General features: G+C 33.9%; 2 protein-coding genes across 2 annotated transcripts in view; one reads left to right on the forward strand and one right to left on the reverse strand.

Annotated features, from left to right (window-relative positions):
* Positions 1-524: 524 nt before the first annotated feature.
* LOC106126043 (Ran GTPase activating protein) lies at positions 525-7,381 on the reverse strand. The gene is made up of 12 exons (XM_013323505.1): positions 7,188-7,381; positions 6,538-6,725; positions 6,015-6,149; positions 5,354-5,506; positions 4,591-4,760; positions 4,033-4,135; positions 3,732-3,843; positions 3,327-3,422; positions 2,602-2,742; positions 1,819-1,928; positions 1,162-1,359; positions 525-868 (listed from the first exon to the last, which is right to left on the reverse strand). Exons 1-12 carry the CDS (start codon positions 7,297-7,299, stop codon positions 680-682), a joined length of 1,707 nt encoding a protein of 568 aa, XP_013178959.1. The 5' UTR covers positions 7,300-7,381; the 3' UTR covers positions 525-679.
* A 1,823-nt stretch (positions 7,382-9,204) lies between these two features.
* Positions 9,205-14,939, forward strand: part of LOC106125993 (cytoplasmic aconitate hydratase) — a 26,777-nt gene continuing 21,042 nt past the window's right edge. Inside the window, exons 1-10 of the mRNA XM_013323409.1 lie at positions 9,205-9,310; positions 10,253-10,419; positions 10,668-10,813; positions 11,271-11,340; positions 11,844-11,906; positions 12,269-12,395; positions 12,867-12,997; positions 13,657-13,828; positions 14,414-14,514; positions 14,704-14,820. Of these exons, the coding sequence (XP_013178863.1) occupies positions 9,205-9,310; positions 10,253-10,419; positions 10,668-10,813; positions 11,271-11,340; positions 11,844-11,906; positions 12,269-12,395; positions 12,867-12,997; positions 13,657-13,828; positions 14,414-14,514; positions 14,704-14,820 (1,200 nt within the window). The remainder of the gene's footprint in view (positions 9,311-10,252; positions 10,420-10,667; positions 10,814-11,270; positions 11,341-11,843; positions 11,907-12,268; positions 12,396-12,866; positions 12,998-13,656; positions 13,829-14,413; positions 14,515-14,703; positions 14,821-14,939) is intronic.

Here is a 14,939-nt window from a genome sequence, read left to right on the forward strand (position 1 = left end):
AATTCTTTGCAGAAACAAATTGTGATACGGTTTATTAATTCTCTATAAAATTATATTTTGATGTTTTTGACCTTAAAGATACGAAAAGTATTTTTCTTAATTTATATAAAAAATATCTTATTAAAAAGGAAAAAAGGGGAAATGGAAGAAATAAAACATCGTTTTGTGTCAAAATTTTATTAATTTACATTCGATTCTTACAAAATTTTCAACTTAAATATGATCAACTAATTTATATCATTGGTTAAAATTCCAACAAAATTTGGTACAAACGAGAACATAAATTTTATTGCCATTTCGGTGAAATTTTGAATTTTAGTGTTGCCAGCACAATTCATTTAAATTGAAATTTTCATAAGAATTTTGACCTATGACAAAGTAAAACCCGATTTCACTTCCTTTTAGGTGTTCCTATCGATATAGTCCGACAAAATTATCTGACCCGGCAAATATAAGTGACAATGTCACAATATCCTTGTCGTACTACTGTCTTAACTGTCATTATACCTAAATAACATTATTTCTGTCTAAGCTAACTGTGAAATCCCGGTCCCATAACCAGGCCCATAACTGTCGCATAACGAGTTTTATACATTTTTTGACATAACTAACCGGACAAAAACGTCTCAATGACCCAAATAACTTTGTCGGACTACAATCAAATGTGTTTTTATGTGGATTACGATGTATACAACTGCGGATGTTGTTCCACTATAGTCCTGTCAGCGAGACTGGTCAGACGACTCGCGATAAAGAACCTCAGAGTGTCTCTGAGTGGTACAGGGAATGTGGGGGAAGTGACTGCAATTGCAAGCATACGATAACAACCTGACGTCTTCCACCGTATTCTGTACTGTTTGTTTTCTGACTGTAAGAAAAAAAAACGAAAATATGCTATACTACCTTAGAATTAAAATTTAGTGTCATTTGTAACATAATGACACCCTGGAGAAGAATACGAATAAAATGACACCGAGTTACAGCTACTCGAAAAATATAAATTTCCTGTGTGGTAAATTCTACCAAAAATTCCCAAAACTTACCAAAAACTACCAAATCTTTAATTATAACTAAAAGTTACCAAAACTTCACCGATCTTCCAAGTCGTTTTAATAAAAACTACCACAAGTTACTAAAACCTACCGAAAACTACCGACTCACCTTAATCAACCCCAGTCCCCTAAGCATAGTATTAGCTAGCAGCCATGCTGATGCGTGCTGCTGTCCAGCTCGCTTCAACATAATGGGGTACAGGTCCAGCGCCACTTGGTGAGCGAGCTGACTCTCCTCTGACAAACCTGACACGGAGAAGGTGGCTTCCACGTACGCGGTTATCAGATCTGATGGATCTTTGATCACCTAAAAACATGATTAATGTGAACTTTGTAATTATTTTTGGCACAAAACACAATAAAGTCACAAAAAGTACACAAGTTTTTAGTATCCAAGCGACTACAATATCGCAAAGATTCAAATACACGACTAGCGTCGACGATTCAACGCTGTGTCGCGCACTACTCGATACCTGGGACGCTAACAATATTAGATCCAAAGGATTTACTTTGCCTTGCGTACAAAAGTCCCTATGGAAAAGTGTATAAAGCTAATTTTAATAAAAAAATAATTATAAACTAGCTGTCGCCCGCGACTCCGTCCGAGAAATATTAAGGAAAAAAACTTAAGTAATTAGTAGTATATGTGTTCTTCCAGACTATGTTCTACATCTATGTCAAATTTCAGCAAGATCCATGCAGCTGTACTAGAGATACTTTCTTACATACATCCATCCATACATTCTTATTTATATAAATATTTTACCTGTAAATGTGTGTCTATAACATCAGCAGCATTTGTTCCTAGACGAGTCAAATTTTCAATTGTAGGCGATTTCAAAAATATATCCACATCGGTTTTTACTTCTTCTATACCTAAAAATACATAAATAACACAGTCACTAAGGAAAGCCCTTAGTGTTAAATACACCCTGTCCTCAGCGGTATTTCCAAACAGTTACGACTTAGGGGCCTTCAAGAAAAGAGCGTACACCTTCCTTAAAGGCCGGCAACGGATCTGCGGTTCCTCTAGCGTTGCGGATGTCCATGGGGGTCGGATCAAATAATATTAGGCGATTCGTTGCTCGTTTGCCCCCTTCTCCTATAAAAAAACATGAGAAGCACCAATAGCCTAACGGTTAAAAGTAACAGTAGTTACTTTAGTAAATTTAAAGGTGTTGGATTCGAATAATTTCGACTATTATCAACCAATTCCTAAAACAAGACTTAGGCATAAGTTATTTTTTGTAAAGTATGAAAAATTTACATTACAGAACTGCTGTACACAGAGAAGTTAATCATCCCTTAGTAGAGTTATTTAATAAACAGCTATTACTATAGTCGATAAAATTTCATTTAAGTTATAAAACAGTAAGAAATTTTCGCTATGAAAGTAACAAAATAAAATTATTAACATACATTAAAAAAAACTACCAAAAGCTACCAATTTTTAGTAAATACAACTCAATACACATAATTAAATCCAGTCTCTAGAAAAATCTGTAATTTTGAAGTTACATAAGTTTACATAGGAACCGTAATAACTTACCAGAGCTATCCAAATTAATTTCTCTACTTAATTCCACAATAGTATTTATATGCTGTGCATCTTCAGGTGCGCTGTCTTCCGATTCCTCTTCATCATCTGAACCTTCAGATGATTGACTTCCTGATTCTGAACCTGACACAACTGGAATAGAAACATCAGCTCACTATATGTCCTCACTGAGGGTCTCTGTACCTCCCCTAAGTGAGAGTATGTGATAGTGAATGCTGGTGCAGTGCAAGACTTGACACATATGTTTGAGTTTGTCAGATATGTGCAGCATCACGATGTTTTCCTTCACCGTAACAACATAGGATAAATGTACATATGTAAATGTAACACATTCATACATCACGGGATTGCAAGTCAACGTACAGAAATAGAATATTTCCTCCTTTCTTATTAGTCCTCTCCTCCGACAAATTTTCCCTTCCCTATCTTTCCCTATATGAAAAGGGGACCTAAGGCACAGCATAGGTTGGAGGAAGCAACCGCTTCAATTCGCCAAAATAGCGAATTGACTGTTGCTCAATTTCATTTGCAGATGGGTTTAACCTTAAATCGACAGAGTAGGAGACAGAAATGCGATATTTCCCCTTCTTATGCATCCTTACTTTACTTTAGAAGGGAAAGAGGAGTAAAATGTGACCTGATGGATAGACTACGTGTACAGAGGAAGGACATTACCTCTGTATGTCCCCTACCCTGTCTCTGCTGTATATACTTACATTCATGATCGCTGCAGTCCCCATCACTGAGTTCAGCGGAGGGACCCAATTTGTCTTTCATTGTCTTCTTATTTGTTGAATCACCGAGACTGTTACCTAAAAAGTTTGTATGTGAATTACAGTTATGGTAGAATTTGGTAAGAAATGGTAGAAAATGGTAGAAGTTGGTAGAAACTTATGACATGTTTAGATAAGAAAAAAATTACAAAATTTGTAAAAAATTATAGAAGAAACCTAGAGATACAGAAAAATACTTAATTGGTAAGAATCAGTAGAAAATGGTAGAAATTTAAGACTACTTAAATATCAAAAAGTTACAAAATTGGTAAAAATCGATAGAAATTTGGGACATCTTTTTTTCACAACAAATTTTTCAAAATCGGTAGATATTGGCAGTATATTTACCCGCCAGTACAACTCTGGACAGTCTGTCTGTAGCATCAGGTAACGCTGTAACCGCCTCCACCACCTCCATACAAGCTTCACGACCTATTTCATTGAAACTTAGGTCTACAGACTGAAAATATAATAAAAAAAGTTAATTTCCCAATCAACATGTCACGTCATTTCCTAAGCCTGAGTTCTAAATGAAAATTAGTAAAGAAAACATCTGTGGCTCAGGGGTTAAGCAGTTCACCGAGACGGGACAATTCCAGTGAAGATGTTAAAGCGGGCTCTACCACTGTAAAGATTATATAAAACTCACCTCCAATAACATTGAATTGTCTTTGAAAGCCTTAGCGAGTGCTTTAGCACCTTTACTCTTCAGCAAACAATCACCAAAGTTTATTGATTTCAACTTTTTTAAACTGTAAAATAAAAAAAATATTGAATGTAAGAAATTAAAAAAAAAACTTAAAAAGTAACCAATGTGTTCTTCAAGACTATGTTCTATATGTATGACAAATTTCATCAAGATTCATACAATTGTTCTGGAGATATCTTCTAACATACATCTAAACATTCGCATTTATAATATTTGTAAGACTAGTTGTCGCTTGCGATTCCGTCCGGACGGAATTAAAAAAAAACTTAATTAGTAACCTACGAGTTCTTAAAGACTATGTTCTACATGTATGACAAATCAAGATCCTTTCACTTCCGGAGATACCTTCAAACATCCATCCATCCATCTAAACATTCGCATTTATAATATTAAGCATGATTAATATTAAAAAAGTCTAATTTAGGATTTGGTAATAAATGGTAGTAATCGGTAGAAAACGGTAGAAAGTGGTAGTAAACGGTAAAAAATATTACTTACCCGGGTAAAACATTCGCGATCGCCTTAGCACCTTTAGAGCTGATTGTATTATCGTTCAAATTCAAACAGCTTAAATTAGGATTATGTTTGAACGCTTCGGAGAGTGCTGACACACCTTTATGGTATATACCATTTTGTGGCATCGCTATCTCTTCTAATGTACCCATATCCTGGAAAAAAAAGTATAGAACTAATTTTGTATGAGAATTAATTTTGTACTTAATGGACGTGATAGTGTCGGAGTGTCGAGAATCAAATCTTGTTATAAAATTAATAAGTACTATAATTTAGTTATACTATTACATCTGGTATTTATTGCAGACTAGGTGTAACCCGCGACTCTGTCCGCGCGGAAATAAAAAGTAAACTTAATAAGTAACCTATGTTCTTCCAGACTATGTTCTACATCAGTGGTTCCCAAACTTGTCAACTGCCCAATATGAGAATAAATATTTTTTTACCGCCCCCATATTTTCACATATTTAAAAACCACTATAACTTCAAATTAAATTAATTAATTATTAACTAAACTAACTATTAACGAAACTTTTACTATAACCCGCAACTTGACACTTTTGGAAAGATTGTTCTACATCTATGTTAAATTTTAACATAATCCATTCATCTGTTCCGGAGATATCTTCAAACATCCATCCATCCAAACATTCGCTTTTATAATATTAGTAAGATTCATAAGTGGTACTCAACCCATATCTAGTGAATTAACAAACTAATCTATCTTAAATAGACACACTGTACTTACTTGAAAAACTCTAGCCAGGGCAGTAGCACCATCATTTTCCAGTCTATTCCTGCCAGCTATAAACACTTTCAGTTTGCGAGGACTAGCTGAGAGAGCTTCTGCCAGAATTCTACCTCCTTTTATTCCTAGACCATTGTTGTTTAAACGGAGTTCCTGGAATATTATAATAGCTTTGTACATTAGTGGCTCAGCATGTCCTGTGTTGTAATCCCATCATGTATGAATGTGTTACATTTACATATGTACATTTATCCTATGTTGTTACGGTGAAGGAAAACATCGTGATGCTGCACATATCTGACAAACTCAAACATATGTGTCAAGTCTTGCACTGGAACAGCATTCACTATCACATACTCTCACTTAGGGTAGACTCCGAGACCTTCAGTGGGAAGCTATAGTGACTCTGTCTGTGCAAAATTAAAAAAAAAACTTAGTAGTCTATGTGTTCTTCCAGATTATGTTCTACATCTATGCCAAATTTCTGCAAGATCCGTTCAGCCATTCTGGAGATAACTTCAAACAAACATTTATATATATATATATATATATATATATATATAAGTGTAAACATTTATATATATATTATAAATGCAAAGGTATATATATATATATATACCTTTGCATTTGTAATATTACTAAACCTTTTAATGTAACAAACCTGCAACTGAGAGCAAACATCACTTTGTAGTAACTTAGCTAGTCCTTGTACTCCAATAGGTCCAAATGCATTGTCACTTAGCTCCAACACGGAGAGACGGGCACCTGCTGTTATCATACCTTCTCCGAGAGCACTCTGATGAAAAGAAAATACATTTTACACCGTTTTATCCTATGATGTTACAGTGAAGGAAAACTTCGTGATGTTGCACATATCTGAGAAAGTCAAAGATATAAAATCAACCCGCACTGGACCAGCATACATCATCACCTAGTCTAACTTAGAGTAGCCTCTGAGACCGTCATTGGGGATGTATAGCTGACGATTAGTCTCCTGAAGATTGTGTCAACCACACATGTGGATAGTTACTATATATTCATATTAAAGTCAACAATTTTAGTGTTAAATCCACAAAAATTTACAAAGGTGGTATCAAATTAGTCCGCTTTCATCTGTTGAGTATTCTAAGCTCTACTTCTCAATAGGATAGTGCTTGAGTACTAGTTATCATAAAAAAACTTACCAAAGCAGGAGGAATTTCAGTTTTCATCCTACCAGTAAACATATCAGAGAACCTGGCTATCTTCAACTCCGGATGATGCTCTAATGCTTTAGCGATGGCCTGCGCAGCGGCAACACCAAGAGTGTTACCGGTTAATGTTAGATATTGTAAATTAGGGCATGCATTGATTGCATCGATAATTGGTTGTGCTGAAAAAGACAGTTGACAGGTAATTCCCAAAGCGGGTTGCAGGATGACCTTGAACTATGGAGATATTTGAAAAGAACTATAATACTGTAGAATTCAACTGCAATGAACCTTGTCATACGTGTTGTTCTCAAACAGAATGATACGTATGATTACAACTATACTGTAATTGTTCGGTTTTACGTACGGTACGGTAAAAATATATGTCGTTTTTGAAAGAATTTCAAAGTATCAATATTTTGAAATTCTTTCAAAAACGACATCAAATATGCAAGTAGTTTTGAAGCAAAATAAGTGGTTTTAAGATTAAAACATATTATTAACTGAATAAGGTTATGTTTGGAATAAACAAACATTATAACGTAGTTTAAAGATAAATGTTTGATTTAATGTAACAGATGTAAATAATATTTAACAAATTTCATTATTTTAATAATAACTATCGTAAAATAACACTCTCCTACCATCTTTTTCTGTGTCCAATTTCAATGATTTTCCGGAAAAATCCACACCAGTTTCCAGCTTACTGGTATCTGTGAGCGCTGAATTTATAGAATTAAAATCGAACGTAGCCATTTTTTACGCACAATAATAAATTATATTCGATTAATATTGTAAACCACTGCAAAGTTTATAATAATAGAAAACATAAAATGCTGAAAACATGAGCAACGAACTTTTTTTAATTTGTCAATTTCAAACTTCTAATCGGCTTGTCAAGTTGTATTGCCATATACAAAATAATTTTTTCGTTCAGAACTCAGAAATTTTTTATCAGCAGTTTTCAGTTTTTATTTTTCATTTTTAAATTAAAATCCCCTTTACCTTAATCCACCTTTATCCCTCTGGCAAATCATTTAACGATGAGAAACAAGTAAACGGTAATGAAATAAGGAAAATATGATATATTTTACTCAACTGTTAAGTATGGTGATGTTTTTGTATAGATGTTTCGGCGGTGAAAACACGATTTAACAATAACATGAAGAAAAGGAAAATTAACTTTTATTGCGTGGCTATTAAAGCAAAACAATAGGAAGTTAAACTTATCACTGTAATTAAAATTGAAAACAATGGATTTATCACGACATTTTATTTATTAAATTGAATTTTTTACAGTATAGCCAATTATATCGTTACATATAATGTCAATTTACATATCATGACACCTTGCTAAAAGCAAAAATAAACACAAGAACGTCTAATCTTGCTTTTTTTTTAATCTTATCATATTCTTATCAGTTAAAATTTAGTTTTCGAACGTATCCGCCAGTATCATTATCAAGCGTGGTGAAGTGGTGAATGAATTTTGTGTCATGTCAACTTTTTTTATAATTTACATTTTATATGTATTGCGACTAATTGTTTGTTAAATCAACATATCCATAAATATAATATATTTCACCGGTCTATCATTTCATATAGTGTGGCTACGTGACTGAGAGGCTGAACGTTATGGCGGGTTTGTATTTTTTTAATTCTCGAAATGGCTTATATTTCTATATGGCCTGATATTCTTAGAGATTCTTACTATTACGGTTATGTAGTTTTTATCAGTATTAATTAAATTATTTTCTTAAAGCATTTTTTTAAATGTACCTAAAGATGTAGAGTTTTAAATAAATTTGCCAAAAAATATTACGTCTAACCTTTGATCACTTTATAAGTGTTGAATAAATTACTAATGTTCGTAAAGCACCTATGAAGGTCTGTGACTATGATTTTTTTTAAATTCGGTAGGCTAAGGTCAACGTAAACTGTCGTTCAGTTTCACAACTAATTTATTCGTGAATTTTAAATAGTTTTACGTAAGAACGTGTAATAATTATTATTCAATAACAGATAAGAATATTTCATCATATAAACAATTTTAATTACCTTTTTGATATTGATGGCCATATTATTTCAGATTAAAAAGCACCCCAACAGATAGATTTTATGTTTATATTATTATTATAAATATAGAAATATTATATGACTGATAAGTAGCTATTAATTATCTAATAAAAATAGAAAATAAATAATTTTATGATCGATTTTTTTTAATAGAAAACGAAACATATAAAAACTTTTTACTGAAAGAAATGAAAAAAAAAATGATAAAGACAGTTTTTTTTCGTATATTTACACTTAAATGTCAAATTGATAACAAAATGTCTAGATATGTGGAGGAAATTGCAGTTTTTTCCTTTAAAAAGATACATATTAAATAAAAAGTTATTAAAAATCAATTCCATAGAATTATTAATTTTAAGACAGATAAGAAAAGGTTAGGTTTTGTCATTTTTTATCAAACATAAACTAGATACAAACTATATAGATTTGATTTCATTTATTACTAGTTGACAAATGCGACTCCATTCACGCAGAATAAAAGAACTCAATTAGTAACCTATGTTTTCTACGTCTATACCAGATTTTGTTCATTTATAATATTAGTAAGATTTTCTATTTTTTTTTAACTAGTAACAAAATTATATTATGTTTTCAGCCACAAGCAACCCTTACAATAAATATCTTAAGGATATAAATATCAATGGGAAAACATTCAAATATTATGACTTAAATGCATTTGGCAGTAAATATGGTGAGTTAACATAGATTATATACAACTAGCTATCGCCCGTGACTCCGTCCGCGCGGAATTAAGTACTCTATTTATTCTCTCAGACTATGTTCTACATCTATATCAAATTTAATTGAAATCTGTTCAGCCGTTCTGGAGATACATTCTAATAAACATCCATCCATCCAGACATTCGCATTTATAATATTAGTTAGGTCATCATCAACCTGCCCTTATCCCTATCGAGAGTCGGCACAGTACGTACTCCTCCATACATCTCTATCAGCTGTCATATCCGAGTCTACCCCCTTCTTACGCATATCCTCTTTCACACCGTCATTCCATACTTTTTTTGGTCTTCCCCTACCCTTGTAGCCATCCACATTCAATCTCATTACTTTTTTGCTTATATCATCATCCTCATCATCCCTCCTTATAACATGTCCAAACATTATAATATTAGGTAAACACTATTTTTAAATTTAAAAAACAAATCTTTTTGACTGAACCCTTCAGACATTTAGGGGAAATATTCTCTTTCTGTGTGTCCCCTCTTTCTTGGAATAGAGATTTGAGGAACTCGGATTAGAGAGAAACCTTTATATGCAATATATAACCTTAGACTTGCTTATTCGGGTTTAATGTATACAGGGTGTCCCAAAAGGTTACGTACATAGGAAGGGGGATGATTGGGGTGGTCACAAGGGTCACCAGAAAAATAAAATAAAAATTCCCCTCTGAGTATTAAAAAAAATAAAAGGCATTTTTTAAAAACTTAGAAATTTTACACCTTCTGGGGTAATACCTACCTACGGTGCGTTAGACCGCCGGGCATAATTGGGCCAGAGTCCTGAGCGATGGCACCACCTGGTCATAGCTTGACGCTGTCACTGTCTCTACCTTTGTCGGTTACAAAAAAATATAAAGAAATCCTTTAATGACGTCATAACTGTGTTTTTACAGATCGTTTGCCGTACAGCATCAGGGTATTATTGGAGTCATGTGTGAGGAATTGTGATAATTTCCAAGTACTGGAGAAGGATGTTCAGAATGTACTCGATTGGGAGACAAATCAGAAAGTTGAGGGCGGTGTGGAAATCGCCTTTAAGCCTGCAAGAGTTATTCTTCAGGTTTGTATTGATGACTCCCATATGAGGGCTCTAGAACGCCTTAAATTAGCCAGCTCTAGTCATGGTAAATGTATATCAAATTCGTCGTGACCCCACATTGGTGTCCCCGTAATTCTATATTAAATTTACCATCACGCAACAAACGCGCTAGTTGTGGAATCGTGTAACTAAATTCACTGTGCCCCCACGATAAATCTTAAATTTACCGTGCCCCCACAGTGGTGTCACTATATATATATTTTCACCAGGACCTTACAGGGGTGCCTGCAGTAGTAGACTTCGCAGCCATGAGGGATGCTGTGAAGGATCTAGGTGGTGATCCTGATAAAATCAACCCCATCTGTCCAGCGGATTTGGTGATTGACCATTCAGTTCAAGTTGATTTTGCTAGAACGTAAGTATTATGTTACAGTCGAATTTAGATGAGCGAGAGGCTAAGGTACCTCGATACTTTTCTCGCTTAAAGAGGATTCTCTTACAGAAGTTTCTCGCTTATGGAGTCAACAATGACTCGCTTATGGAGCGAATAATGACTCGCTTATAGATGTTTCTCGCTTAGACTAGTTTCTAGCTTATGGAGCGGACAGTGATTTTCGCTTATAAAAGTTTCTCGTTTATGGAGCGGGCAATGACTCTCGCTTTAAGACTAGTTTCTCACTTATGGAGTCAACAATGTCTCGCTTATAAAGGTTTCTCGCTTATGGAGCGGACAATGACTCCCTTTTAGACGTTTCTCGCTTATGGAGTCAATAATGATTCACGCTAAGAGGTTTCTCGCTCGAGGTTCGATTCTATTTGTGAAATTGTGATTTATATTACAATTATTTTTTACTAATTTGTTTTTTTTGCAGACCTGATGCTTTAAATAAAAACCAAGAATTAGAATTTCAGAGGAACAAGGAGAGATTTCAATTTTTAAAGGTATTTAAATTATTATTTAGTCTTTAATTTAAAAAAAAATACCAAAATGGCAATTTTTTTTAATTTACTCGAGTTTATAGCTTGTATTGGTATTTCACATATAGAACATATAGAAGCCTATAAGTTCTGGAGAATTATGACTGAGAAATTAACTATGAGAGTGTATATTATTATTACTGAACTAGCTGTCGCCGGACATTTCGTCCGTTTATTTTAATAAAAAAACTTGAACATAATTAAAAAATTGATTAGTAGTCTATGTGTTCTTCCAGACTATGTTCTATATGTATGACAAATTTCATCAAGATCTGTTCAGCTGTACTGGAGATATCTTCTAACATACATCTAAACATAATTGTAGGGCGCGACTCTGTCCGCGCGGAATTTTAAAAAAAATAGTAGTCTATGTGTTCTTCCTGACTGTGTTCTATATGTATGACAAATTTCAACAAGATCCATGCATTCGCATTTATGATATTAGTAAGATGTTGTATTTATTCCAGTGGGGTGCCCAAGCGTTTGATAATATGTTGATTGTTCCTCCTGGATCTGGAATTGTACATCAAGTAAGTTATATGACTTATTGTCGTCTCTTTCATTCTCTAGGACAATACCAGAGACAGCAAGTTTTGTTTTTTATATTATTAAGTGGCAAACGAACAAGCGACCACCTGAATACGGCGAAATAGCGGAACTAAAATAGGGGTCTCATGGGGTCAGATCATCATCAGCACTCTCTCGGAGTCTATAAGTGAGAGTATGTGATAGTGATTGCTTGTCCAGTGCAAGACTTGACACATATGTTTGTGTTTGTCAGATATGTGCAGCATCACGATGTTTTCCTTCACCGTAACAACATAGGATAAATGTACATATGTAAATGTAACACATTCATACATCACGGGATAACAAATTGCGTATTTTGTAGGTTAATTTGGAATATTTAGCAAGAGTGGTGTTCACCAATGATGTGTTACATCCAGATTCAGTAGTAGGAACGGACAGTCATACAACAATGATTAATGGTCTAGGGGTAGTCGGATGGGGGGTTGGTGGTAAGTTTTTTGTCAATAATGTTTCTTACAATTGTATATTGAGTCCAGTTAAGGAATTAAATTCGTTACCCACATGGAATAAAATATGTTATGTAAAGCGATGAACGTAAAATTTGGCAGAGTTAAAATTAATGTGGAGATGTATTTTATAAAGATACTAGCTGTCGCCTGTTACTTTGTCTGGGGAGAAATAAAAAATACTTGATTAGTAGTCTATGTGTTCTTCCAGACTATGTTCTACATATATGTCAAATTTCATCAAAATCCATACAGTCGTTTGGAGTAACAAACATACATCTAAACTTTCGCTTTTATAATATTAGTTTTTTTTTAATCTTTGATTATGGTCGAATTTAAACCGATAGGCGATGGTTACTATGGTGACAATTTGCTGTAGGACGTTCGGTTTAAATGGGGTTGCGAATGTAATTCATTGACTACAAATATATATTTAAACCATGTTTCCACTAGGTATCGAAGCGGAAGCGGTAATGTTAGGCCAAGCAATAAGTATGTTGCTACCTAAAGTTGTTGGTTATAAGTTGGTTGGTGAATTAAATCCATTAGCAACTTCAACAGATTTAGTTCTAACTATAACTAAGGTAAGTTTACAGATATAGCTGTCGTCCACGACTCCGTCTGCCCTGTTTAAAAAAAAACAATTAGTATCCTATATGTTCTTTCAGACTATGTTCTATTTTTATGAGAAATTTCATCAAGATCCGTTCAGACGTTCTGGATACCTTCAAACAAACATCCATCCATCCATCTGCATTTATAATCCATAAAATCGTACTTGGATAAGCAAGAGACCAAGGGACTGCGACATTTTTCTCGCTTATAGAGGTCTCGCTCCAACCCGAGTTTCTCGCTTTAATAGTAGACAATTATTCTCGCTTGTAGAGTGAAAAATGACTCTCGCTTGTAGAGGTTTCTCTTTCATCCAGTTTAAACGGAAATAGCTTAAAATAAGGACAATAATCGGTTGCAATCGAATGTATTGTAACTTTAAAATTATTTATATATATTTTTTTAATGTAAAAATGCTAGTCACTTATTTATAGTCCCTTCTGTGTCGATGAATCCGTGTTTGCTTGAAAATTATTATTTTTTTTCGTTATAGTAATAATTTCTGACAAAAAATCTAAACTGTATTAGATAATCTGTTGATAATAAAAAACTGTAAGATTTTTCGTTTTTTTTTACCTCTATTCCAGTTTTTTAATTCTTTTTTTTTTTACGATTTTTCTATGTATTTTAGCATCTACGTTCTCTCGGTGTTGTTGGTAAGTTTGTGGAGTTTTTCGGACCCGGAGTCGCGGCACTCAGTATAGCTGACAGGGCGACTGTTGCTAATATGTGTCCAGAGTTCGGTGCCACTGTCGCACATTTCCCTGTTGATAACAGATCACTGCAGTATCTTGTGCAGACTAGTAAGTAAAAAAAAAAAATTAACAGTAGTCAAAAAATAAACTAACTCTGCAATTATATTATGTATTCTTCCAGACTATGTTCTACATCTTTGTTAAATTTCAGTGGGATCTATAAATATATCTAAACATTCGCATTTATTATCATCAACCTGCCCTTATCCCTATCGAGGGTCGGCACAGTATGTACTCCTCCATACATCTCTATCAGCCGTCATATCCGAGTCTACCCCCTTCTTACGCATATCCTCTTTCACACAGTCATTCCATACTTTTTTTGGTCTTCCCTACCCTTTAGCCATCCACATTCAATCTCATTACTTTTTTGCTTATATCATCATCATCCCTCCTCATAACATGTCCAAACCACGCTAATCTTTTACTCCTCAATTTCTCCATCACTGGCGCTACTTTCAAACTTCCTCTAATATACACATTTTTAACTTTATCCTTCCTTGTCACACCACACATCTTTGTATACGCATTTCAGCTACATGCAATCTCCTTTCATCCGAAACCTAAAAAAAAAAAATATTCGCATTTATAATATTAGTAAGATTACCTTAAAATTACTTTTTTCGTTTTCAGATCGTTCCGATGAAAAGATAAAGATAATTGAAGCTTATCTGCGCGCCACAAAACAGTTCCGTGATTACACCAATGCTGAAGAAGATCCAATTTTCTCTGAGGTAAATTTAATAAAAATGATACCTTGACAGTTTGCCAATATGATTGTTGTCAAATTGTCAAGTTGTCAAAGTGTATAATCATAATGAGTAATTATAAAAATCTTGTTATGTTTTTTTTATGATGATAGCGTACATACATAAATATATAAATTATATATATCTTTATATATTACTTTTTATATATTACAGGTCGTAGAATTAGATTTGTCAACTGTGGTGACCTCTGTCAGTGGTCCAAAGAGACCTCAAGACCGTGTCTCTGTGTCTGTCATGAAGAAGGATTTCAACGATTGTCTGACAAATAAGGTAAGTACATTATATATTGTGTCTCTCGATGACATATCTGCTAGTTGCAGCTATCACATACCCAGTGACAGAATTACAACATGTCTACTGAGAAAGTGATGACTGCTTCCAACAGAAGT

This window comes from Papilio xuthus, unplaced genomic scaffold, assembly GCF_000836235.2.
Source record: "Papilio xuthus unplaced genomic scaffold, Pxut_1.1 DF825355.1, whole genome shotgun sequence".
Taxonomy (NCBI): Eukaryota; Metazoa; Arthropoda; class Insecta; order Lepidoptera; family Papilionidae; genus Papilio; species Papilio xuthus.